This window comes from Vigna unguiculata, chromosome 5 (genome assembly GCF_004118075.2).
Source record: "Vigna unguiculata cultivar IT97K-499-35 chromosome 5, ASM411807v1, whole genome shotgun sequence".
Classification (NCBI taxonomy): Eukaryota; Viridiplantae; Streptophyta; class Magnoliopsida; order Fabales; family Fabaceae; genus Vigna; species Vigna unguiculata.
Genome location: NC_040283.1, coordinates 33,643,041 through 33,670,510, shown reverse-complemented (window position 1 = coordinate 33,670,510; position 27,470 = coordinate 33,643,041). Strand labels below are relative to the sequence as shown.

General features: G+C 31.4%; 1 protein-coding gene across 1 annotated transcript; it reads right to left on the bottom strand.

The window, feature by feature from the left end:
* Positions 1 to 8,929: 8,929 nt before the first annotated feature.
* Positions 8,930 to 13,374, bottom strand: LOC114183683 (probable NADH kinase). The gene is made up of 5 exons (XM_028070793.1): positions 13,186 to 13,374; positions 11,689 to 11,934; positions 11,474 to 11,554; positions 10,137 to 10,288; positions 8,930 to 10,030 (listed from the first exon to the last, which is right to left on the bottom strand). Exons 1-5 carry the CDS (start codon positions 13,264 to 13,266, stop codon positions 9,670 to 9,672), a joined length of 921 nt encoding a protein of 306 aa, XP_027926594.1. The 5' UTR covers positions 13,267 to 13,374; the 3' UTR covers positions 8,930 to 9,669.
* Between the last annotated feature and the right edge of the window lie 14,096 nt (positions 13,375 to 27,470).

Below are 27,470 nucleotides of genomic sequence, written 5' to 3'. Positions count from 1 at the left end.
AAAGTGCTTTTTAGAATATGATCAATAAATTGACAGAAAATCTGTAAATAAAAGTAATTTTCGAATTAGAAAAAAATTAAAATGTTGGTTTAATTTTTTCTTATATCCATTAATAATAATTGAAAACTTTTTTTAAGTATTTAAGTTGAAATATTGAGTTAAAAAAATAGAAAAATAAAAAAAGAGATGCACAATGGATTTTAGATCAGTTTAAATCAAAGCAGTTCTATATTGGGTTTTCCAATATTGGGGGTAAAAGCTATTTAAGCTTTAATTAATGTTTGCTTTTTAAGGTTCAATCAATAAAGTGACAAAAAATCTTTAAATAAAAATATTTTTTGAATTAAAAATAAATAAAATGTTGGTTTAAAATAATATCTGAAAACTTTTTTTTAAGTAATTAAGTTGAAATATTGAGTTTCCAAATATATATATATATATATATATATATATATATATATATATATATATATATATATATATATATATAAAAGAGATACGAAAAGAAGATATGTGAATTTTATATTAATTTAAATCAAAACAATTCTACATTCTGTTTTCCAATATTGTGGTAAAAGCTATTTAAGCTTTAATTAATGTTTGCTTTTAAGGTTTAATCCATAAATTGGCAAAAAATATGTGAATAAAAATAATTTTTATTTAGAGAAAAATAAATGGTGGTTTAAATTTTTCTTTTATCTATTATTAATATTTGAAAACTTTTTTTAAGTAATTAAGTTGAAATATTAAGTTTCAAAAGAAAATGAAGAAAAATACAAGAGATATTAAAAGAAGAGATGCACAATTGGATTTTAGATTAGTTTAAATCAAAGCAATTCTTACATTCGGTTTTCCAATATTGTTGTAAAAGCTATTTAAAGTTTAATTAATGTTTTCCAATATTGTTGTAAAAGCTATTTAAACTTTAATCAATGTTTGCTTTTTAAGATTTGATCGATACTGGCAAAAAAAATATGTAAATAAAAATATTTTTTGAATTATAAAAATAAAATAAAATCTTGGTTTAAATTTTCCTTTTATCTACATTTTTTTAAGTAATTAAGTTGAAATATTGAGTTTACAAAAAAATGATGAAAATTATAAGAGATACATAAAAAAGATATGTACACTGGATTTTTGACTAGTTTTCGAATATACTCAACATTAAAGAGATTGATTTTATTATCTTGTTAGTTTAGATTATATTAAAACTTCACTACATATGTAATCACACGAGATATGAATTTAAATCTCTTTAATAACTGTAAAATGATATCACTTATATCACTATCAAAAATAGTGTAAATTATAACAATTATTTTTGTAAAATATGACGGTTTTAACTACCACAATTTACGTTTGTGATAGTTTAAAAAATCGTTGCAATTCGTAACGTCACAAAGTATAATATGACAATTTCAAGCGAACCGCTGCTACAACCGCCACTTTTTATATTGTATAAAGTGGCGGTTGCTTGGAATAAATTGTGATAGTTAAAACCGTCGTAATTTTCTTAAAAAAAATAAATGTTTTGGAAAGAGTGACACTTATAAATGCCACAATTCACATTATATTACAACATTTATAATTGTCACTATTATCAATGTCATGATTTGAGCCTTTTATTATTTATTATTACCCACCTATTTTAATAATAGAAATTTAAAATATATAGAAAAAATGATAATACAAAAAAAATTAACAAACATTATATTTCATTAAACATAACAAAAATTAATAGATTGACTATGATTGACTAAGTTTGAATAAACCAAATCTTGGGACCACTTTGGTGTTAAGAAGGTTGAGAAAATTAATAGAGAAATTGGAATGTAACTTTATATTCAGCACATAATTTGAAACATAGAACTAACATTATATGGTTGTTGTCCAACTTTAAACAACTTCACTAACTATTCACACACAAAAAAGTGGGGTTCTTACCTGAAGGACGTAGTACAAAACTAACTCATTGCAAAATATAGTCTAGAATGTTAATAATGAAATGTCTCAAGCATCTAAATAACATTAATTTTGCAAAAACATAGAATTGAAATGCATATACAACACAAAAGAAATTACTAAAGAAGTGTCTTTATATGTCTACTATCATATTTTAAATAACTTCGTTAACATGGCTAGTTATTCACACACTTTATATGGCATGGCTGCTGTTCAGATTCCAATTACATCAAAATTGTTGAGGTATGTTCAGATTCAGATAAGTGACTTTATATGGTTGTTGTTCAATTATAATTGTGTAATGGGATGGTTTAATTTCTGCATTAGTCTCACAATGGAAACAAGAGAAGTTTTTTTTTCATTATTGACTAATTTTGAATGAACCAATTCTTGTGACTAAGGACCCAAGTTGGGCATTTGGAGCTGAAGTAATTGGAAACAACTTTGGAGTTAAGAAGGTCGGGAAAATTAACAGAGAAATTGATATCTAACTTTATATTCAGCACATAATTTGATGAAACATAGAACATACTTTATATGGATGCTATCCAATTTTAAACAACTTCACTAACTATTAACACACAAGAAAGTGGAGTTCTCACCTAAAGGGCAGAGTACAAAACTCACTCATTGCAAAATATTGTCTAGAATATAAAAAGTGAATTGTCCTAAGAATCTAAATCACATTAATTTTGCAGAAACATAGAATTGAAATGCATATACAAAAGAGAAGAAATTATAGAGAAATGACTTTATATGTCTGTTGCCCAATTTTAAACATCTTCACTAACATGACTAGCTGTTTAGACACTTTATATAGATGTTGCTTAGATTCCAATTACATCAAAATTGTTCAGGTGTGTTCAAATTCAGATAAGTGACTTTATATGGTTTTTGTTCAATTTTAACCATGTAATGGAGTGATTTAATTTCTACACTAGTCTCACAATAGAAACAAGAGAAGTTCTTTTTTTTCATGATTAACTAATTTTGAATGAACCAATTCTTGTGACCATGGACTCAAGTTTGGCATTTGGGGTTGAAGTAATTGGAAACGACTTTAGAGTTAAAAAGGTCGAGAAAATTGACAAAGAAATTAGAATCTAACTTTATATTCAGCACAGAAGTCCCAAAAACATAGGACTAACTTTATATGGCTGCTATCCAATTTTAAACAACTTCACTAACTATTCACACACAAGAAAGTGGAGTTCTCACCTAAAAGGTGTTAGTTTTGAAATGGTGAGTTTAGCCAAGAAGGGGGGGGGTGTTGAATTGGCTTTATAAAACTTTTTCGAAAGCTTAAACCTCTTTTCAATTGAATCTAATGGACTGGAAAGTTTGGATGTAAATGTAGCAGACCAGTACACTTTCAGTCGATTAAAATATAAAACAACAGACTAAATTGTTCTTGATGCTATGAAGCAGTCGATTAAAAAGACCAATCGGCTAAAATACTGGAGAATTATGCAGAATGCAGAATTTGCGAATTCAACTCAAACAACAATCTTTTACATACAAGACTTGTTCCAATCAGTATTTATAACAAGTATAAAGCCTCATATTACACAAGAAGGCATTAAATCACACCAAAGATCAAATTACTTGGTTTTCTTGAGTTTTTAAAGAGTTTCAAAGAAAGTGAGATAAGGGAAAGAGAAATGCACAACTATTTTTATACTGGTTCACTCAATCACAGAGCTACATCTAGTTTACCAGGACAACCTGAGCCTAGTTTTCACTATATTCAAAAGTTTTACAAATCACAAACTAAGATTACACTTTTGAACAACAAAACACGCAAGATTTTTGACTCACACAAAAATCTAGACACACAACCTACAAGAATCACACTTGCAGACCTGAAATCACATCAGGCAAATCATCCAGAGGCATAAGAACATCCAAACTTGATGGTGGTTGTCCCTAGCCAACCATACATGTGTTCTTCAAGCTACTCACAAGCCAAAATACCTCCAAGATCAACCAAATTCAACCAAGATCTTCAAAATACGAATTCCAACTGTGTATTACAGAGAGAGAATGCTTCTTAGAGATGAATGACAAGGTTTCGTTCAGAAAAACTCAGATTCGCACCTCTGCTCACGAAAACACAACTTATATAGTCTGGTTTAAGTGAAAACAGTCGATTGAATTTTCTGTACAGTCAGTTGATTTCATCTGACTTAAGTGAAATCAGTCGATTGAAAAATAATTCAAATGACTGAATGCATTCATACCAAAAACTATATACAACAAGCCTTTTAACCTGTTAAAACCTATTTTAACATATTAAAGGAGAGACACTAAGGCACACAAGACATCTAACCTATGTCATATAGCATATCAACAATGTATAACACTAAGACATTACATTTAACATGTTATTTTCAGATTTAACACACTAAAAACATAATCTTCAAATGGATCTTCATTAATCTTCATTAAACACTTAAGATCTTCATGCACATGGCTTTATCAATTTTTTGCTTCAAGCTTGCTTATGCCAACAAAAGGTAGAGTACAAAACTCACTCATTGCAAAATATTGTCTAGAATCTAAAAAGTGAATTCTCCCAAGCATCCAAATCACCCAAGAAACATAGAATTGAAATGCATATGCAACACAAAAGAAATTAATAGAGAAGTGAATTTATATGCCTGTTGTGCAGATTGATCACATATTACTAATTGATCACACACTTAATATGGTTGTTACTCAAATTGCAATTACATCAAAATTGTTCCCACATAAAAGAAGTCCACAAAGAAATTACCCCAATCTCCATAGTCTCGTCATTCACATAGGTGTCATTCTTTCTCGTGTAAGTTAGCTTCCATAATCCAGCTCAACCAACATTCCTACCAGTCTCTATTTTTTATATATTTAAAGAAAATATTGTAAGAAAAAGAAAACAGAATATATAACTCAGAATTGAAAACAAAATATCAATAAAAGACTACCAAATTATCCTTTCTTCTTAACATAAACATAACACCACTAGTGTGACGAATTGTTTTTCTTTTCCAAATATTTGTATTTATATTACACAACAACTACAAAATGAAAATCAGTTAGATATTGCAAATTTAAACTGAAGCTTATGTAAATATACCAACTTAAGAACTTGTACCATTGTGGAAGACTTAAGGTGATAATCAACAAAAACAACTCATTGTTCCATGTTAAGACCTTCTAAAACATTCTCGATGAGTTCATTTCTTATGAGAATTGGGTCATAAATACATTCCACAGCTTGAATCTATCCTCCCTCCAGAGTTTTCCAATTTTAAACATAACATCTCTTCTTACCAAATCTTCATTTGTCTTGAAAATAAATTGAGTCTTCAAATAATATAAATGTTAATCGAAATCTACATTGAATAAAAGAAATAACACTACAAATGTTTAATGTAGGTTCCATTACCTTTAGGGCACGTTCCCAAATATGATCCTTGTAAGTATATGGCATAGCTGACCGTCTTTCAAAACTTATAGGTAACAAAGCATGATTTATTGCTAGCAAGCCACACACTCTTGTAAGTAAAGAAGATGCTTCTCCAATCAATTGATATGTATCATCATAAGTCACAACCACACGTAGTCCACTAGGCAAGTTATAATATCATTAATCTTGAGCTTCAAATTTTGACTAAGTCCATGCTCATATGTAAAAGTTAAATACATTAGTTGGAACTTAATATATGAAGAAAAGAGAAAACACTATTAAATTTATCTATAGCCTCCACAAACCAATAGTAGTTTGATTGCCTTCCTTTTTCTAGACCTACTCTTTCAATTTCAATGAGATCAATCTTTTTTCTTTCTCCAACTCAACAACCCCTAAATCCCCAATACAAGTGTAAACACAAATTTTAGTTCAGTGAAATGCAAGCTGGTAGCAATGAGAGAGACGAAAACTTCTTTATGTCTTGTTTTTTTGCTTTCAATTCTAGAAATTTTTCAAAGCTTATAGATTTCGGGTTTCGAAGGAAAATGAAAAGATGAGTTCAATTTCGGATTCTAGACTTCAATTTCTTATCTCTTTCCCATCATCTCTAACCTTGTCCAACTTTAACAAGAGAAACGAAGAAAGGTCGAAATACATAATCAATAGGTTTGTACCTTTGCTCAACTGAGATGAATTCAATGCAAATGCTCGTGAACGTGGATGAATTCACTACGAATTAAAACAATCAACGAAATTATGTTAAGCTTTATCACTTCAGAAACATCACAATGCCCATAAATCATTTTTTTTCTTAAACTTACCAATCGACTAGAACTTGGTATGCGAGAGATCCCAACAAGATTGTCTGGAGCATCGAGCTGAACAAGTGAGGGATGAAAAGTGAGCCCGAGAATTCAAAATGTGAGCTTGTAAAAGTAAGGGATGAAATGTTGGGATACTTGAGTCGAAATGAAGCTGGGAAAGATTAAGAGAATACTGGGAAAGTAACTTAAAGGGAATTTGACCTGAGAAAAATGTATTGGTTTCAACTTATTAAAATGTCAATTTAAACTGCCACATTTTACGTGTAAAATGTGGCAATTCTCTAACATCAATAAGTGACAGTTAATATCGCCTCATTTTATGTGGAAGTTTAAAATATGCCACATTTTGTAGTGTATGACATAAACTTAATACACTTCATAAGAGGTTGCAAAATTTGCACAAAATTTTTTAGAAGAATATACATGTATGTTATGAATGTCCAAAGATTGAAACTAAGTAAGGAAGTAATATCACCAAATCCTTGATTAATGATTTCCTCAAAAGATATGAAATTAAAAACATTTTAGCTTCTTGAAGCGTTTCTTGAAAATATGAAACGAGAAATATTGAAAGTAATTGATAGTTAATAAAAGAATACTAAAGTTTATTTTTAGAGAATAATTTTGAGAAAAAAACTTAATCAATTATATATAGAAGCAATCAATTATTTTTGTTCTATGTGTCATATTGAAACACAAAAAAACAATATTATCGATTATTTTCAACCTATCAAAAAAATGCGCAAGGAACAACAGGTTGAAAATAGGGGAAGATTGTTGGTCAAGAAGATTAAGATCAAACAAGTTGAATTATTGAAGATGTCTTGATAACAAACCTTAATGTATATTGAAATACAAGGAGTATAATCGCCAACACTAACCTTAACCGATGATGGCGTGTAGAGGTACAAGCTTTGCGGTTCGCATCCAAAAGTGTGAAGCGTTGATCGTGCATCACATGGGATGCTTGTGGGTGCAGATTTGGCCCCTTTGGTGCGAGTGGCTAGTTGGAGGGAGGTTTGGATTATCTTTTTCTAAATCTCCTTCAAATGTGTAGACATAAAAAAGTACATATGTCTAGGTTCTTAATAATATTTGATATTCCTTTGTACCAATTACCTTCTCCTTGTATGAAGGGTGATATGGTCTTTGTTCATATTTATGAAAAAGTTTATCGTGTTGGTCTAAAGGAGTGAAAAAAAATCACTTGTATGCATGTATTTTGTTAACAAAAGGGGATAAAATGCTTGCACATTTAGACCTTTGTAAAAAAATGGATGTGGCTTGGAAACATTTAGGTCAATGGAAGGAAATTCCACTTAGCAAAGAGTTCTATGAATTTGCTTTTTCTTCTTTAAAATACATGTGAAGGTTTTTGGCTATTGGAACTTAGAATTTATCTCCTGACATTCTTTGTGTTTTTTCTTGGACAAAGGATTTTGTCCCGGGTCAAGGGTTGAATCGGGCTGACTCGGGTTGGGGGTCAAGTTAGGCCAACCCAAGTTGATGGTCTAGTTGGGTTGAGGGCCGAGCCGAGGGTTGAGTCTAGTCAGTTTGGCCCGAGAGTCGAACTGAGCCAACTTAGGCTGAGTGTGGAGCTGAGTCAAGTTAGGTCAATGATCGATTCGAGCCGGCTTGGACTGAAGGTCGAGTTGAGTTTGCTTGGATCGAAGGTCGAACCAAGTTAGCTTGTGTCGAAGTTTGAGTTGAGTTGGCTCACACTGAAGGTCGAGCCAAGTCAGCTTGGAATGAATGTTGAAATCAATCGAGTCTATTTGATAGTCGAAACGAGTCAACTTGGGTTAAACTAGTTGGCCCAGATGAAATCTTTTTTAGTTGACCCAAATTGAAAGTCGTGACAAGTCGTTTCGGATAACAGGTCGAGCTAACTCAACTTAGACTCAAAAATAAAGTTGAGTTTAACTTAAAATAGAAATTAAATTACTTTATCAAAACAAGAAAATTAAAATATAAAATATTTCAACCACTCTATTCAAACAAACTATTTAATAAATGAAAAGAATTCAATTATAAATAATTTAAATACTATATATTTCGATTTCTTAAAATTATTGAAATCCATGATCCAAACAAAACGTCAAAATATTCTTTACGAGAGATAATCGTTCCTCCGTTGCTGACCAATTGGACCGAGAACCGAGTGAATATGCATGTGAACGATGATATTCTTTGGGAAGTATGCGGCATCATGCAGAGGAATTGGAGGGCCATTTTGCATCTTTCTAGGTATGCATGTCGAGGAAGACCCTCTTTTCGGCTTAAGAGTTACATATCGGCAAATTTGTCGTACCACTTCACTTGGATGCTTATTTGCATGTTTTAGCTTCTACCAGTTAGCCTCTTTTCCTATTGTACAAATGACCCTAGTTTTTTCTTTTTTACCAGCGATGTCTAGACAACTTTTTTCTAAATACTTTTAGAAGAGAAAACTTTTAACTCCCCAGAATTTTTTTCTTCGCTTTTTTTTTTCTTTTCTGAACGAACTTGTAGAGAAACTTGTCCAACTAATACTTAAATTCTAACAAAATGATAACATTATACTTTCCCACCAGTAAATAATAACGAGTAACATGAAACTAAAACAAGAAACCAAAGGCTATATTTTGAGAGAATAAAATCACATTAAAAGACATACTATCAAATAGGGTCCAAATAAAGAGACGTTACACTAAAGCTCCAAGGCTGTGCTGTATTGAACCTGATGTTACAGAAACCAGATCCAATCCGTAAAAGATCGCACATTCTCAGTTAACAAAATAAGGGTAAAGATTGCATTGACTCTAGAATTCCAATGGTGTGTAAGGTTTGATTGTGATATATTCCTACATCAGCCCAGAAATTGCATAAAAAAATGTTACTATGTATTATGTAAGATCCAAATCAATAGGCAGTGGCAGCACATAATCTGGTTGGTAGTGGACTGGCATATTTGGTCGTGCATATCCATTGCAAGAACATTCTTTACAGGAAGCTATCAGTAACAAAATACAATAGCATCTCCAAGCTGGGCCTGTTTTTAGCTTTAATAAAGGGGAAGGGTGTAACAAGGCTCTCTCATCCACTATAAAAGATAAAAGTTGAGACGCACTGAGTAGAAAAATGCCCCATGAACCACAAGACATTCCATTATGAAATATACACTCCCCTTGGAGCTTATGAGTGATGCTTACATAGGATACTTTAACCTCCAAAATCTAAAGTCAAGTCAGCTTCAAATGTAAGGCCATGATATTAATGCATGAGATTCTGAATTGCATTTGTAGCCCAACCCTTACTAACGAATGGGAACATTGCAAGCTTATGTCAGCTCATTTGGCCTATATTTTTCACTAAAAGCACTAATACTCCAGCAAAATTTGCTTATTCTCCCGATGAGCATATGCCGTGAAATTTAGTTGTCATCTTCTCTAACTATAACAGATGACGAGGCAATAGAACTTTCAGAACTGGTGCTCTGGAAGATATCTCAATGATATCCCCATCTTGGATGGTATGATAGATATGAGAACCATCAATATATATCAGACCTTTTCTACAGGTCCATGTAGAAACTAATGTCTGATCATGTTTGATCGATCCATGCATAAGATCTGAGGCTGCCCTGGGTGAAATAGGCTCCCTTGTCATGTACTGGAGATCCCGAGATAAAATTGGCATTGGAAATCCACCTGCTGAATGCATTGCAGCAGTTGAACCAGCAGCTGTTGAAACACGTAGACCACTTGATCTGCAGTTAACGAGAGGGGAACATGGCTTGTCACCCTCTTTGATTCTGCAAAAATATATGCTTAGTTGGCTTCATTTCCGAGAATAAAATCTCTGAGACGAAATTAAGAAAATGTTAGTTGAGTTTTAATTTCTCACTGGAAAGATCATACCTGAATGAGAACCTGGAAACCGAGGCAGGACATGGATGTGCAACTAAGATATCATTGAGAGCATAAGTTGACAAGTGTCGTGCGTTAACAGATATCATGGACCTTGTTAATTCGGAAGGAAGAAATTGACCTTCAAGTACAGCATCTAAAACCTGAAAAAGATTTTAAAAACTAGATAGATGAAATATTATACTGAAAACAAAAAAATTCAAAGAAAATCATTTCTAATTCCTAATTTGTATGTTACACTTTGTCCCACTTTTTCACCTTTCAATTGCCCATGCAAGCAGAATGTTTAGATTTCATGTCCAGAGAAAATCCCTTAATTTGCATATATCATATACATACAATAATATGAATGTTTTTTCACAAGAAATAAGCATTTGAAGCTGAACATTTATCCAAAAGTTGAAGAAGTCACAAAATATAGAGTAACATTATTAACAAGAAACCTCTAGGTTAAATGACCAATTTCATCCTTGAATATGACGCTGAAAAATTAGTTCTTGAAAGGACAAAAAGGTTTAATCTCTAAATGTGTAAAAAATACAAATTGGTCCCTGAATATTATAATTTAATGACAAAACAATCTATGATTTAGTATCAAATTGATCCTCAAAATTATATTTTAATGATAATATTCTCACAAAACTTAAAAGTAGAAGATAATTTACACATTCAGGGACTAAATTAGATTTTTTTCATTTTTCCAAAGATTAAATTGGCAAAGTGTCACACGTTGAAGAAACAAATTGGTCATATACCAAAACTTTAATATGGGGAAGGAAACAATAAATTGTTATGCTTAAGATAGACAAATTAGATATTTAAGAACTTCTTTTTCTATGAATGGATTCCCTTTCAAAAGATATTGCTATTGCCACTTGTGCTGTGCAGGCTTGCAGCTCATCAACTTATGGACTACAATGGTATCAAATTACAGGTTTTGTAATAAAATTGAAACCTCCATCAAACCGTACTTATAAAGGAGGGAATGGACGTTGAACAGACATCACCGCAAGCTTGTCTCATTTCTCACAATTGATTAGAAGTACATTCTGAACCTCAAATTAATCCTATCTCTACTCAATGCTAAACTAGCTTTGAGCTGTTAGTCAAATCACAGTATAATGATTAAATTGGCTTCAGAGGAGTAATTACTGGTTCATCATTGTGATAACTTAACAAAAATGTCATCAAAAAAATTTCAATATTTCAAGTTACTGAATAATAAAACTTCATTCCATACATGCTTGTTGTCACACCTCAAGGAGTAGCAAGGAAGAAAAATGATTACTCATAATCTTTCCCATATGGGTGACAAGAGCTAAGCTTACTTGTTCAAAGTTTTCAACAGTAGCAGCACAAAGATGGCCTGTGCTTCTGGTAGCATCAAATTCACTGCTGAATTGCTCCACCTATTGCAAATGGAATTTTATCAAATAACCTGGTCAGTTTGCTTCTTTATTTGCATAATCAAAGGATGATCAAATGAAATATATGAACATAGCCGCTATATCAATAGCAAAGCCAAAACTATATGTATATATACCTCATCAATACGTGTAGGGTCAGAATTCACTCCAAGAACAGGAATTTTGTCATCCAATGAATGGCTAGCCTGTAGAAGAGTTCCATCACCACCAACTGTAACAACTAGATCCACATCATTGATGGGTGGTGAAAAATTGTTACGCAGTACAGCTTTCCATTCAACTGACTTTTTTTGCAGAATAGCTTGACAAAAGTTTATTGCATCATGGTGGACCTTACGCCTATTCTCCAAGAACTGTACGATCTGCAATTTTCCTGACAGAATTCAAATTTCAAATTGCTCTATAAACATCTACAATCATGCCAAACATCCATGTAATAAATATAAGCCAAAAATCCTCGAAGCACCCATAAGGATGTAAGACATCATATCAAATGCATCGATATTGCAATTTGTTTCACGTATCAACCAATACTTATCTACATCCTATACTCCAAGATGCTTATTTATGAAGTACTCAATCTTTGAAGTACTCGTACTATCATGATGATAGTAATTTATTTTATTTTCTTTATTTTGACAATGTTTAAGAAATGTGATCTTTGGGCCGCATAACTGAAATTATATATTTATTATCTTTTAAGAATTGTTATACATTTTAAATTGTGTATCTATCCTGTTATTTTAAAAATAAGCACGACAAACACACATCATATCTAATACATGTCACGTATTTGTGTACCATACCATCAAACACACATATTTATAAAGGTTAAGTTATTAGATACTTCCTCAGTAATGAAAGCACAAACATCGGCTTATTGGTATCTTATCCCTTCTTCATTATATAGGGTGTACCAAGTGACAACTCTTCTTATTGTGAAATAGGTGGGCTATAAATCTGAGTCATAGAGCCATACAAGAATAGTTAAGATTAAAAGCTAGTGCTTACATGATCACATAAAAAATTCACGCAATTTTATTCTTAACTTTTCAAATATGAACTTATATTCTACATTTCTGGTTCTTGTTTTTCCCAATAAGAACAATCTTATTATTAAATGGTCAAAATTAACTCTTCTGACAAAAGCTCGCACCTAATACACTTCACACACAAAAACAGCTATTTTTATTGTTCTAATTCATTCTTAAGAAACTAAATTACTAGTATTACCCCAATACTTTACCAACACGATGTAGGACGTATAAAGAAGCGTTGAGCATTCAACTAAAGCATTTTCTAGGTTAAAATGAAAGTGGGCAGCAGGGAAATGGCAATGTAGCAAGAATGTACGCAAAAATGTTGGAACTTTTTTACTTCCCATCTACCCATTTTAGAATACAAGTTTCCAACCAAGCACAACAAACAAACACCACATTAACATTTCATCAAGCAGTATGCGTGCATAAGGGAAAGTGTGCAACCAACCCTTCATCCATTGTTTCCTGAACGAATCATCAAACAAGCAGACAAAACCATCACAGGGAATTATACAAACATGAGGAAGTGGTAATGAAACGAAAAGGGAAGATGGTGGGTGGAGGCAATGTTACCTGAGGGGGGGTGTGGGACCGTGGTGGAGATACAGTGAAGGGTTTTAGCAGCAGTAAGAGTCTCGTCATCTTCATCACCATTTGCTTTTGCTTTTAGCTCTCTCAATTCTCCTTAAAACGTTGCTAACTTGCAATTGCAGGGGCACACGACACAGGCGCAACACCTTTTCTTCGCCTAGGTCGTTTTTCTAAATCCATGTAATTTTTATTACCTGTTATTAAATAACGCTTAATTATCATATCTCAGATTACTTTTGATTTTAATTTTTCTTATTTTAATAGTTTGTGTTTTTATTTTTCTTAATTTAAGACTCTCCTTTAGGGGCAACGGGGCGGGGCGGGACGGGACGGGGACGGGTTTCGTTATCCCATATTCATCTCTGCATCAAAAATTCATCATCATCCCCATGCCCAAACCCAACGGGTATCAAACTTTTGTCCCATCTCCATCCCCACCGGGTAACGGATATAATCTCGTACCCATACCCGTACCCGTGTTCTAACTAATATTAATTTTTATAAAAGAACAAAAATTACGATAAAGAAAACATAATATTATCAAATATTTAATATTAGGAGAATGATTGTTTCTTCCATATCAAATACTTTAAAATAAATTATAATTGTCTACATTTTTTATTAGAATACCAAATAAAATTTGATAAGAACCAAAACATTTATTAAATTTGTAAACTACAACATTGATGAACTTAGTTGATAAAATTAAAAAATATTTCAAAAAAATATAAAAGGAAAAAAAATTCAAATTAAAATATATTTTAAATGTTTGTTTACTTCAATTATTTAAATTCTAATGAATCTCTTTTTTATACACTAATAAAAGTTATAATACGTCACTTGATCAAAATGACACAAAAAACAAATAATAAATATAATAATAAAATTTTGACATAGATTTTGTATCTTTTGAACTTCAATATATGTTGGATAGTGACAAAAAAATATTCATAGCAATTACATTAAATTTTTATATTGTAGTAAATAAAAGTTATTTATACAATTAAAGTGAAAAAATTATAGTATGATTAATAATGAGTTATAAAATAACAAATAATTAGATAAAATATATCGAAATATTATTCTACATGATGAAAATAAACAATAAATAAAAATATAAAAAAACTAACAAATGTGTGTTTTAGAAATAATTTGAGAGACTATTGAAAGAAATCGCACAAAGGAAATCAAATGTATAATTAAGATATGATAAGATGAAAAATACCTTAGAGAACTAATTATTAAATTATGTTTGAAGTGGTTAAAATTAAATATAAATATCATTAGTGACCAAAAAAATTGTTATCAAATTACAAATAAATTAGTAATTAAATTGGTCACTAAATCAAGTACTGATTCGATCATTGAATAATAGGTCACTAATTTAATAACTAATTCAGACAATAAATCAACTACTACCACCAATGACGAAAAATAGTGACTGATATGGGTTAATGACTAAATTAGTCACTATTTCATATTTTTCTTGTAGTGAATTATCATATACTATTCCTAAATATCATTATATATATATATATATATATATAATTTTAACCACTTCAAACATAATTTAAAGTGAAAAAATTACAGTATGATTAATAATGAGTTATAAAATAAAAATAATTAGATAGAATATATCGAAATATTATTCTACATGATGAAAATAAACAATAAATAAAAATATTAAAAAACTAACAAATGTGTGTTTTAGAAATAATTTGAGAGACTATTGAAAGAAATCGCACAAAGGAAATCAAATGTATAATTAAGATGTGATAAGATGAAAAATACCTTAGAGAACTAATTATTAAATTATGTTTGAAGTGGTTAAAATTAAATAGAAATATCATTAGTGACCAAAGAAGTTGTCATCAAATTACAAATAAATTAGTAATTAAATTGGTCACTAAATCAAGTAGCAATTCGATCATTGAATCGGTCACTAATTTAATCACTAATTCAGACAATAAATCAACTACTACCACCAATGACGAAAAATAGTGACTGATATGGGTTAATGACTAAATCAGTCACTATTTCATGTTTTTCTTGTAGTGAATTATCATATACTATTCCCAAATATCATTATATATATATATATATATATATATATATTTATAATTTTAACCACTTCAAACATAATTTAAAGTGAAAGAAATACAGTATGATTAATAACGAGTTATAAAATAAAAAATAATTAGATAGAATATATCGAAATATTATTCTCCATGATGAAAATAATAAACAATAAATTAAAATATTAAAAAACTAACAAATATGTGTTTTAGAAATAATTTGAGAGACTATCGAAAGAAATCGCACAAAGGAAATCAAATGTATAATTAAGGTATGATAAGATGAAAAATATCTTAGAGAACTAAGAAAACTTTTCAAATATCAACATATATACTCAGTGGTTGAAAAATAACGAAAATTATTTTAATGAAACAAAAGAGTTATTCAAATTAAACAAAAATTAATAATAATAATAATAATAAGTAAAGATTTTTTTTATATTACCTTAAATTGAGAGTATAAACATTCTCATGTGAAAGGAAAATATATAATAAATAAAAATATTAAAAAAATAATAGAAATATTCAAATGTGAGCATAAATTTTTTTAATTAATATACATCATTTTAACATAATTACATAAAAGTTATGATAAGATAAAAATTATTTTGGAAATGCGAATAAGTTTCATGACAAACCAAATAATTAAAAGAAATAAAAAATAGAATATATATATATATATATATATATATATATATATATATATATGGTTACTTAATTAATTGTAGATATTTTAATAATTTAAACAAGAATAGAGATATGGCGGGGACGGGTATTATGGCGGGGATATGTACATCCCCATACCCATCCCCATACCCAACTGAAAAAGTCGGGAATTCTCCATACCCATACCCATACCCAATCAATGCGGGGATTCCCCGTCAAAACGGGGACGGGTTCGGATAATACCCACGGGGACGGGTTTATTTGCCATCTCTACTCTCCTTTCCTGGCTGAAGTGATTTTAGTTCTAATTTCGTACTGTTCATTTTGTATAATTCTTAAAAAAAAAAAACTTAAATTTTAGAATGTATTGATGGTTCTACACGAAGAATGAGCCCATTTTCCTGAAATTTATTTTGCAAGTTTTCTTTAGATAAATTTATCAAATTTACTCGCAAGTGAAGTAAACTTCCTCTTCGATTCATTTCATTTGATGAGAAAACTATGGATTAATCTTCCAAAAAGAGGTAAAGTTTTTAAAGTTTATTTACTTTAATTTTATCAACTAATTTTGTATTTATATTCTATAGAAAAGATTTAAAGAATAATTCTAACGTATTATTTCAAATAATAGGGTACCATATATATATATATATATATATATATAACACTGCTATAATTCTTCATCTATTAAAGGAATGAGTGCACATATTTGCTCAAAGAGATAACAATGCCTAAATTATAGCTAATACAATATTTGACATATCTTAACACCTCCACTCAAGTTGGTGCATGGATATCACACATTTCTAACTTGAATAGAGACTCATTAAACACTCTGCTTGACACTCCTTTAGTGAGAACATCAGCCAACTGCAATTCTGATCTTACAAAAGGAAAGAAAATTATTCCAGCTTCAAGTTTCTCTTTGATGAAATGTCTATTAATCTCCACATGCTTTGTTCTATCATGTTGCACCAGATTGTGAGCAATTGCTATAGCCGACGTATTATCACATTACAAACTCATAGTTTCATTTTGTTTAAAGCCCAAATCTGATAGCACATTTTTAATCCACAAAAGTTCACATACACTTAGTGCCATGCCTCTGAATTCTGTTTCAGCACTAGATCTTGCTACTACAGGTTGCTTTTTACTCCTCCAAGTTACAAGATTCCCTCCTACAAAAGTAAAGTATCCAGAGGTAGATCTTCTATCATCTTTTGAACCTGCCCAATCTGCATCAGTGTACCCTTCTAGTTTTAAGTTTCCATGATTTGAGAACAAAATTCCTTTTCCAGGAGCGGACTTTAAATATCTCAAAATCCTCTCAACAGCATCCACATGAAGCTTTCGTGGGTCATGCATAAATTGGCTAACAACATTCACTGCATAGGTAATATCTGGACGTGTATGAGACAAATAAATTAATTTTCCTACCAGCCTTTGGTATCTCCCTTTGTCTATGTTTGCTGAATTTGAGCATTGAAAAAGTTTATGATTCTATTCAATTGGTGTATCAATCAACTGGTTTACTCCCAAGCAGTCTAGTTTCTGATAGTAAATCAATAGTATATTTTCTTTGACATAGAAAAATATCATGTTTTGATCTAGCTACTTCAATACCCAAAAAGTATTTGAGGTTTCCAAGTTGTTTCATCTCAAATTCAGATGCAAGGTATTGTTGTAAAATAGAAATCTCATCTTGGTCATTTCCTGTAACAATCATGTCATCTACATATATAATCAAAGCTGTAATTCTTCCTTTTCCTCTCTTCAAAAATAAGGTGTGATTAGAGTTACTAGCTCTATAGCCAAAGCCTTCATAAACTTGGTAAACCTTCCAAACCATGCTTTTGGGGATTGTTTTAATCCATATAGAGCCTTCTTTAATTTGTAAACCTTCATTCCAATTGAATCTGTCATACCTGGTGGAGAATCCATATAAATTTCTTCTGAAATTTCTCCATGTAGGAAAGCATTTTTCACATCAAATGGTAGAAGAGGCCAATCTTGGTTTGCTGCTAGTGACCGATGTATTCTCACAGTACTGAGCTTGGCTACTGGTGCGAACGTTTCTTGGTAATCTACACCATAAGATTGAGTGTAACCTTTAGCCACAAGTCGTGCTTTATATCTCTCAATAGTTCCATCAGCTCTATGCTTAATTGTAAATACCCATTTGCAGCCCACAATCTTCTTCCTTCTTGGTAAGGACACAATATCCCAAGTGTTATTTTTTTCTAAAGCTGCCATCTCATCAACCATTGCTTTGGTCCATCTAGGATCTGCTAAAGCTTCCTGTATATTACTAGGAATAGAAATTGAAGATAATTGAGATACAAATGGTGCATATGACTGGGATAACCTGTGAGATGACACATATTTACTAGTGGGATATTTAACTTTGGCTTGGAGGTCTGGTTCATATTTAGCTGGAGATTGACCACGGTTAGAACGAGGTGGAAGATTATACTGGACAGTAGTAAACTCAATGTTTGGTGTGTTGGTGGTCTCATGCAGACAAGGATCAATTTCATGATCGATTTTGTCTAAATTAGTATTATCAATGATAGGATGATGCATATGACTGGGATAACCTATGAGATGACACATATTTACTAATGGGATATTTAACTTTGGCTTGGAGGTCTGGTTCATATTTAGTTGGAGGTTGACCACGGTTAGAACGGGGTGGAAGATTATACTGGACAATAGTAGACTCAATGTTTGGTGTGTTGGTGGTCTCATGCAGACAATGATCAATTTCATGATCGGTTTCATCTAAATTAGTATTATCAAGGGTATAATCAAGAGAAACAATTTCATGATTAGTTTCAAGTACATTAGTATTATCAGAGATAGGATCAGAAGGTACCTCTAAAGAGTCAAGCCGAACCTGTGAAGAAGATTGAGCCAATTGGTTAGGATCAGAAGACACTGTATTATCCAAAGGAGAAGTTTCCATATTTAGGATTGGCTCACTTCTTACAGAATGATCCTCATACGATAATTTATCTTTACAGTATAATTTTGTATCTAGGATATCAAATATACTAACATCATGATTATGCACTTCACTTTCATTGCCTCCCTAAAGTGTAGAATCAATATAAAAAAAACTATGCTCATTAAATGTCACATCCATAGAAATATAAAATTTCTTTGATGGTGGATGGTAAGCACAATAGCCTTTTTTAGTTGATCTATACCTAACAAAAACACATTTTAAAGCTCGTTGTTCAAGTTTTGTACGTTGATATGGGTGTAAGTGAACATATATAACACATCCAAAAATATGAGGCGATAAAGAGACTATGGAAGGAAGGATACAATGATCAGACAACACATCTAAAGGCCTACGAAAGTTAAGCACACTAGAAGGTGTTCGATTAATCAAATAAACTGCAGATCTCACGGCCTCACTCCATAAATGAGATGGGACATTACCATCTATCAAAAGTGATCTTGTCACCTCTAATATATGTCTATTTTTTCTCTCAGCCACCCCATTTTGTTGTGGTGAATAAGGACATGTAGTTTGATGTAAGATGCCTTTGGAGTTCATGAACTCAATTAACTCAGTCTTAAAATATTCTCCTTCATTGTCTGATCGAATGACCTTAATGTGTGTATTAAATTGAGTAACTATCATATGATGAAAGGAACGAAACACATTACACACATATGATGAAAGCAAATACACCCAAGTTACTCGAGTACAATCATCAACAAAACTGATAAACCATTTTTTCCCATTATGTGTAGATTGTGGGGCAGGGCCCCAAACATCTGTGTGGATTAAGGAAAAAGGAAAATCTGTTTTTTTATTGCTTAAAGGAAACACAACACGGTGACTCTTTGCCATTACACAAGTTTCACAAATAAAATCAGAAATATTGCATTTATGAAATAGTGATGGAAATAATTTTTTTAGATAACCAAAAGAGGGATGTCCCAATCTTCTATGCCATAACTAAATTTCCTTTTTGTTTTTATCGTGTATGTGGTCATTTGCAAGACAAGCCAACGTTCCTTTATGGGTTTGTTGTGAGACATTTTCAAGATAATACAGTCCTTCTCTCTCTTTACCACTGCCAATCTTCTCCTCGGAATGGATGTTCTAGAAAAAATAATGGGTTGGATAAAATAAGGCAACACAAGAATGTGATTTGGTTAACTTGCTGACAGAGAGAAGATTACAATTCAATGTAGGAATAAATAAAACATCAGAGATTGATAAGGAGGGAGAGAGGGATATAGTATCTACACCTTCAATAGGAGATGAGATCCCATTGGCATTAATAATAGCAGTTTTAGAACAATTAGGGAAAAAATTAATAAATTTATGTGGATCACAAGTCATATGATCGACAACACCTGAATCAATTATCCAATCACCACCCCTAGTAAGAACAGAAAGATTAAGAGCAAAGTTAGATATACCTGACTTGATCACAAATTCGACAATAGTAGAACTATGACTCTTGGGAATAGCTTCTTGCATATGGGTAGCAGTGGAAGTCCCAAAATCAAGTTTCTCCGATTGATTTTTGCCGGAATGAGCCATCAGATATATTCAAATAAAGAAGCACTGCTTCCTATATTGCAGAGGATGTCTGTGTTTGGCTCTAATACCATATAGAAAAGATTTAAAGAATAATTATGATGTATTATTTCAAAGAATAGGGTACTATATATATACATACAAGAGTGCTATAATTCCTCATCTATTAAAGGAATGAGTGCACATATTTGCTCATAGAGATAATAATGCTTAAATTATAGCTAATACAATATTTGACATATCTTAACATATTTTACCTTCTAACTGTTGGATTCATTTCATTTTGTGTTTCATGTGTTTTCTTTTGTATTTATTATATTTTACTTTTAAAAAGTTAAATTACTGTGTTAATTCATTTGCATATGTTTTTTTTTGGTTTTTATTGTAGTGAACTAGAATACATGTGTTAGCATCTTTGTTCACTTTTACTTTATAGTAATAAATAAAAATTAATTTTTCTAATTATTATTAAAACAAAAAATAGTATTAAACTTGTTGGAAAAAACATATAATCAATCATAAATTAAAAACATTGTAATCTTTACTTCCACGAATCATTCTATTAACACGGGAATAAATAAAAACAAGGAATAGAAAAATATAACCGCAGAAAAATCACGATTGTTATATAAAGACAACTAGAAAATAACAATGGGCAAGAAACACCATGGACTTAGAACTCATTATATAGTCACCAACACTCATTCCTTAGATTATTCTAGGCGATGTGGGACTTTCAAAGACGTATTATTTTCGTCAACGCAATCATTTCCACCCTGATTAAAATAAACACATCTTCATTGCCTATACCGATAATCATACTCTACCATAAAGAGTATAATCACTTACAATTAAACTATCCCAAGAATTTCCATGCACATTACATCAATGCTAACTAATGCTTGTGTATAATCACCACATACCTTGCATCAATATTAGTCAATGCCCACACATAAGCACCATACACCCTGCATCAATGCTAACCAATGCTCGTGCATAATCCCCACATACCTTGCATCAATATTAGCCAATGTCCATGTATAAAATCACAGCTAGAAAAATTCATTCTAGCACTCACAGTCTGCTCAACCAAGAGCTGTCACGTGTCACATTCCTCCACTTTTAAATCTGACCAATAAGAGATGCCACATGTCACAATTCTCTACTATTAGATTTGTCCAACCAGAAGTTGTCACGTAATCTCCTTGTTGTCACGTAATCTCCTTCTTCCTCAAGTAGATCTACACTACAACCAACCTTCCTCACCGCACAACCACCATCGGTCCTTCACGTAGTCATCGCATCAACTAAACCAACACCCTTCGTTGGAAATCACGTCACTGTCGTACTATGACATAACACGTGTCATCGACAAAACATCGTGCGAGCCACACAAAACGCCACCATTGGAGATCTCAAGCTTCACCCTCACCATGCAAATCCAACGTTACCAAACATTGTAGTCCACCGCACGCAACAACCCAAATCCACGAGCTACACTACACAAACAACCAAAGTAGATATGTACATCACTCATTGGGCCACACGAGCATCAACTATGACCTCCTCCGCATATATAGGAGCATCTCACCACATGTGAACTCTACTACAGATCCAACACAACTTAGCGTCTTCGCACATCCAATAACCTGACTGCAAATTCACCATGTCAACACGTCTTTCAATAACTTCAACAAACAAGGATGATTCTCTAACAAGGAATTAATATTTTTTTATGTGGAAAATCAGACTAAGTTGCAACCACAAAGCATACTAAGAAAAAATCCTACCAAACCATAGCTTTTGATACCACTTGTTAGGGAAAACACATCATCAATTAAGAACATTACCATCTTTACCCCCAAGAATCACCCTATTAGCAAATGAATAAGATAGAAACAAGGAACAAAAGAATATAATGTGAAAATCCCAAAATTGGAGAAAAACCACGACCGTTGAATAAAGACAACTAGAGAGTAACACTATGTGAAAATTTGTACAATATAGACTACCCTCCCATGCCCTTTGACCTCAAGTATATCCACACTCTCCAAAGCAAAAATTTAACTCAAACCTCACAACACCCTACTACAAAAGTATAAGAAAGTCAAATACAAGTTTAGAGTGTGTTTGACTGGGTCAAGAAACTAGAATTCATTATATAATTACCAACATCCACTTCCTAGCTTATCCTAAGCGATATTGGACTTTCTTTCTAAAACATATTATTTTCATAACCCAACAAAATTTATAAAAATTATTTGTTTCAAAAAATAATTATAATTATAAAAAAATAGTTACAAAATTTAAAGAGTAAAATATTAATAAAATAGTTTATATTAAAAGGACAAAATAAATAACAAAATGTAAGCAACAACAAACAATTACTTAGCAGTTATAAAAAACAATTCTCTTTATTAATAATAATAGTTATAGATTCACGTCATATTACGCATACAAATAGTTATCTTTATAATATGTAGGAGTGGTAAAAAGAATTAATTTGATATTTTTATCTTAGTGTCTCAAAAATGTGTTATGAGATAGACTAAATCCAATATAGAAAAGTGAATTGAAAATTTTGGTTCACCCTACTAAATGGTAGACCGTAGACACCTTGCCCATTTGTTTCTTAAATTTTGTTTTTATTTTTAATTTTGTATTTTTAAATTGTTATATATATATATATATATATATATATATATATATATTAAAAACAAATTTGATTATATAAATATTTTTTACGTTTTTAGTTAATTAATTAATATTTTTACTAATATAAATTAGAATATGATTATGTTTATATATTAAAATATTTCATTATAATTAATAGACTAAATAGTTAATTCGGTAGATGAAGTATTCTTTAATTTCATTAATTTTGTTAATGATTGCAGTTATTGAACATTTATTTGTTCTTGTAGTAATTGTGTGTATTTATTAAAAGAAAAATTAAGATTAATATACAATTAACAATGAAGGACTCCTTGTTTTTTGCTTTATAAATTTTGAATCCTTACTGATTCCTGCAAAGTTAATTGTACGCTACCATTAATTTTTCCTTCTAAAAAACACATCTTATAATTACTTAAGAACAAACATATGTTTAGTCACCTCAATTATGAGTTGAAATCATTACATATGTCTAACCCTTTCCCACTTAAAAAAAAATGTGGGACTTATAAGATTGGAATGAATCACGCAACATTCCTTTGCTTGTTGCGGTGCACATTTGGCTTAAAAATGGGCCTATTGCATGTGATGTGAAACTCCGAGTTTCTATGATCTCTTCTTTATCTTCTTTATGTGTTGGATGAACTTGATCCTATTTTCTAGGATTCTTGGGTTGATTTTTCTAGTCTTATCCTATGTATAAACTGCAGAACTAGGGATGCATCTATTGTACAGCACAAGGCTTTCAGAGAACCCTTTCTAAAGAAGAAGCTTTTCAAGAGTGGAGTGAAAAGTTGTATAAAGACTCTAACATGGCTTTCTCCTCCAAGTCATCTAATACATGGAGATGCTACTATAGTTTGGATGATCTAATTTTCTTGTGTCCAACCAATATGTATTTTCCTAATGATGTGACCACCTTCTTTCTACAAGAACAAGAGTCAACTATCTAAAACTTGCTTATTCAAAATCCCAAAGGTTTCCTGGTTTTAAGTTACTAATATGAACAAAACTTCATTAGATGATATTGGACCAGAGCATGGATACAAGATACAAGATGTTGTTGTCAGTGGCAGATGCTAAAGGAACTTTAGGTAAATGTGTTGGTTTGTTGATAATTGACATTATCATGTATTTATTTTAGTTATTTTTATCTTTTATTTTTATTTTATAATTATTTTTTAAATATTTTAGGTTTTATTTAATAAAATTGAAAAATAAAGTATTTGGTTTATAATTTGCAAATTAGGAGAAAATCCCTGAAGATTTGAGATATTTCCAAGATTATTAAATAAAGGGAAATCTTTGAAGATTAAAGACTACTTTCAAGATTATTATTCAAGTGGAGTACTGAATATTCAAAGATTATTAATAACATCAGTTATACTCCAATTACTAGTCAGAATATTTGAAGAACATCTCAAAAATATTGAGTTTTAGAAGATTAAAAGATATATATCCAAGATATTCCAGTACTAGATCAAGTACAAGTTGCAGGCCCAATTGAAAGATCTATAAATATGGGGCTTTGTAGAGGTGAAAAATGACATTCCTTTTGAGAACCCCTTTGGGGGAGAGAGGAAAAAAATAAACACTCTTGGAGATAAAGACACTTGATCCCTCATTCACAGGAGTTGGGCATAATGTATTCTTAATTCTTTGTGAATTTCTCATTTAATATAATTCTTTTCCATAACCTCTTGTGTTTTATTCTTGTTTTAACTATATAGTCTAGACATGTTGCACATGCGGGAGTACCTATTGATCCAAAAAATAGTTTGAGAAACCTGATTATGATCTTTAATTGCATATTCTAGATATGGTGCATATGTGAAAGTACCTACTGATCCAAAAAATAGTTTGGTCTGATTAGGATAGAACAACTAATGGATTTCACATGCCAAACATAGATGTGGACATTGGTCATTCATAACATCAGAATATTGTTCATTAATGTGAACTTAATGATAAAAAATGTTAGACAAAGAATTTTCATTATTCAAGTTTAGGTTTGTGTACGAAAAAAATCAAGGTTTGTTACAAAAGGTGCGAATGTGAGAGAAGGAAGAAGAAATATATTGTTTGACGTCTTTTTCTTTCAATGGAACCATGAAACCCAATCCTAGTGAAGCCTTTACCATATAGTTTTTTAAATCAAATTAATTGTTTCCATTGTGTGAATTTTGTTTATTTCGTAATCTTGAATTTATTTTTATACATCAAAATGTTTTGTTACTTTTACCATTTATCAGTAAACAAACAATTATCTTAAATCAAATTAGTCTCTATGGGAAACGATATCTGGACTTTCCACTATATTATTTGTTTGATTTGGTACACTTGCTAATTTCGTAACACTTGTGATGTTGAAAATGTTAGACAAAAAGTCCAACACCCTATGATTTTGATTAAGTGCTGAATATAATTAAGTGTAAAAACATGATCATGCTTCATTTAATAGATGTTGAATATAACAAAAACTAGATATTGTAAGATGCTAGTGTTTGATGTGACAAATGATACAACATTATGAATTCCTAGTTTATTTCTATTGAACCAAGAAAATTCTTAGATGATAAAAACGCATAAATGTGAGCTAAACTCTAGAAGACTGTCAACTTCGTATGACACTACAAACATAATTTGATTTAAGGAAACACACATTGTGCAAGAACGAGATAAGCACATCCAACTAATGGGACTTTGACAAAATGAAGAAAGAGCATTTTTGTTGTATAAAGTGCATTGAGTGCATGGAACTTTATTTAGCCTATAATACAAAAGGGAAGGATGTTAAAAAGAGCTAAAGATGCTCAACAACCAAATACATTGATGAAGGCATGACCACCTCACCTAGCACCATGGAGTCCATCCCCAAAAGAATCACAAGAAGTATGTCAAAACGGGAGGTTTTTCCATCTCTTTCCTTATTTAGCATTTCCTTAATTTGAATTCCATTAAGTTGGCTTGGTTGACTATTTTAAGTTGAGTTGTTAACCTTGACTTTTGGTTGACTTGTTGACTCAAAGATTAGCTTAACCTAAAGCCAACATGCTAATCTTATTCATCTTTGTCTTGTAGGAATCAATGAGGTGGCGCATAAATAGGACATGTGGCGCATGAAGACAAGCCCATGTGGAGGAGAGAGAGATGGCAAGACTTTCTAGAACCATCTAGAAAGGAGGACCACATGCCTTGGCCACAAAGTTGGTCTAGAAACATCTAGAAGTGCCTTCCTCATGACTTGGCCGAGAAGAATCCTAAATCTCACCATGTGCTCCTATGTGACCTACCTTCTAGAATTTACATCTTTCATGTTTTGTTATGCAACCCTTTTGAATTGTATGTTTTTGCTAAGAGGCCCCTAAACACTTCTATTTAAGGGGATTTCTAACACTTGTACAAGCGTTGAACATTTTGAAAAAATTAAGCACCTTTGTGTATAAACCATTGTGAGAGTCTTCCTCCCTAGGGAGTGAATGCTTTTAAGCCTTATCTTGAATCTTGATTCAAGTGGCAGCACCATCACTTATCTTTAGAGGAGTCCATGGCTTTTCCTCTCTTCTAAAGTGGCGTGCTTCTCACATCTTTCCATTTCTTTTCTTGCCATTTCTATGCTTTCTTTCTCTTCATTTTGGTCTCGGGTTTTCTTGTTATTATGCTCTCGGTTTTTCTATATTTATGCGCATTCCACTTTGGTTTTCCTTTGAATCAATCCATTCTTCCCTTCTCTTGAGCTTTATGAAAGGAACCTTCACATCTAGATAACATGTTATCTTAATGTTCAATGGAGATTTCATTTATAGCTTTCTTAATCAACTTACACCATATTCATGAATCTTAAAAAGGAACAAGATAATCCTACATCATTTAGTATATAGAGCTTAGGTTGTCTTTGAATATGGTGTTTTCTTGTGCTAACAATTGGTTTCTTTGTCTTGGCTCAATGAGAGGCTCTCCATTTTGATGTTCCTAATTGGTGGGCACATTTTATTTCCATTCCATTAAGAGGTTCAAGTATCTAAAAGGTCTCTCTTTAAATTCTTATTTGGATAAAGTGAAAACGTGCCTTATGATGTTTGGAAATATGTTGGCTGAGAGTTCTTTTTCCTTGTTACCATGCCAAAATTTTCTTAAGTTTTCCTTCTGGATCTTAAACTTTGCTTGAGTCTTATGTCATATGCTATTTGAAGTTTTGTTGCCTTTGTGATCAAGTACTTGAATATTACATTAGTATATGTCTTGTTGATGTATGCTCTTTGAAATTGATTTTTGGCCTACAAATTTGT

Excerpts from the sequence above, each read along its gene's own strand:
- LOC114183683 (XM_028070793.1), bottom strand. The coding sequence starts at position 13,266 with ATGGTGATGAAGATGACGAGACTCTTACTGCTGCTAAAACCCTTCACT. Across the intron at positions 10,289-11,473 it reads CTGTTGAAAACTTTGAACAA|GTTTTAGATGCTGTACTTGA; the intron begins GTAAGCTTAGCT and ends AATCTTTTTCAG. Across the intron at positions 10,031-10,136 it reads GTTTCCAGGTTCTCATTCAG|AATCAAAGAGGGTGACAAGC; the intron begins GTATGATCTTTC and ends ATATTTTTGCAG.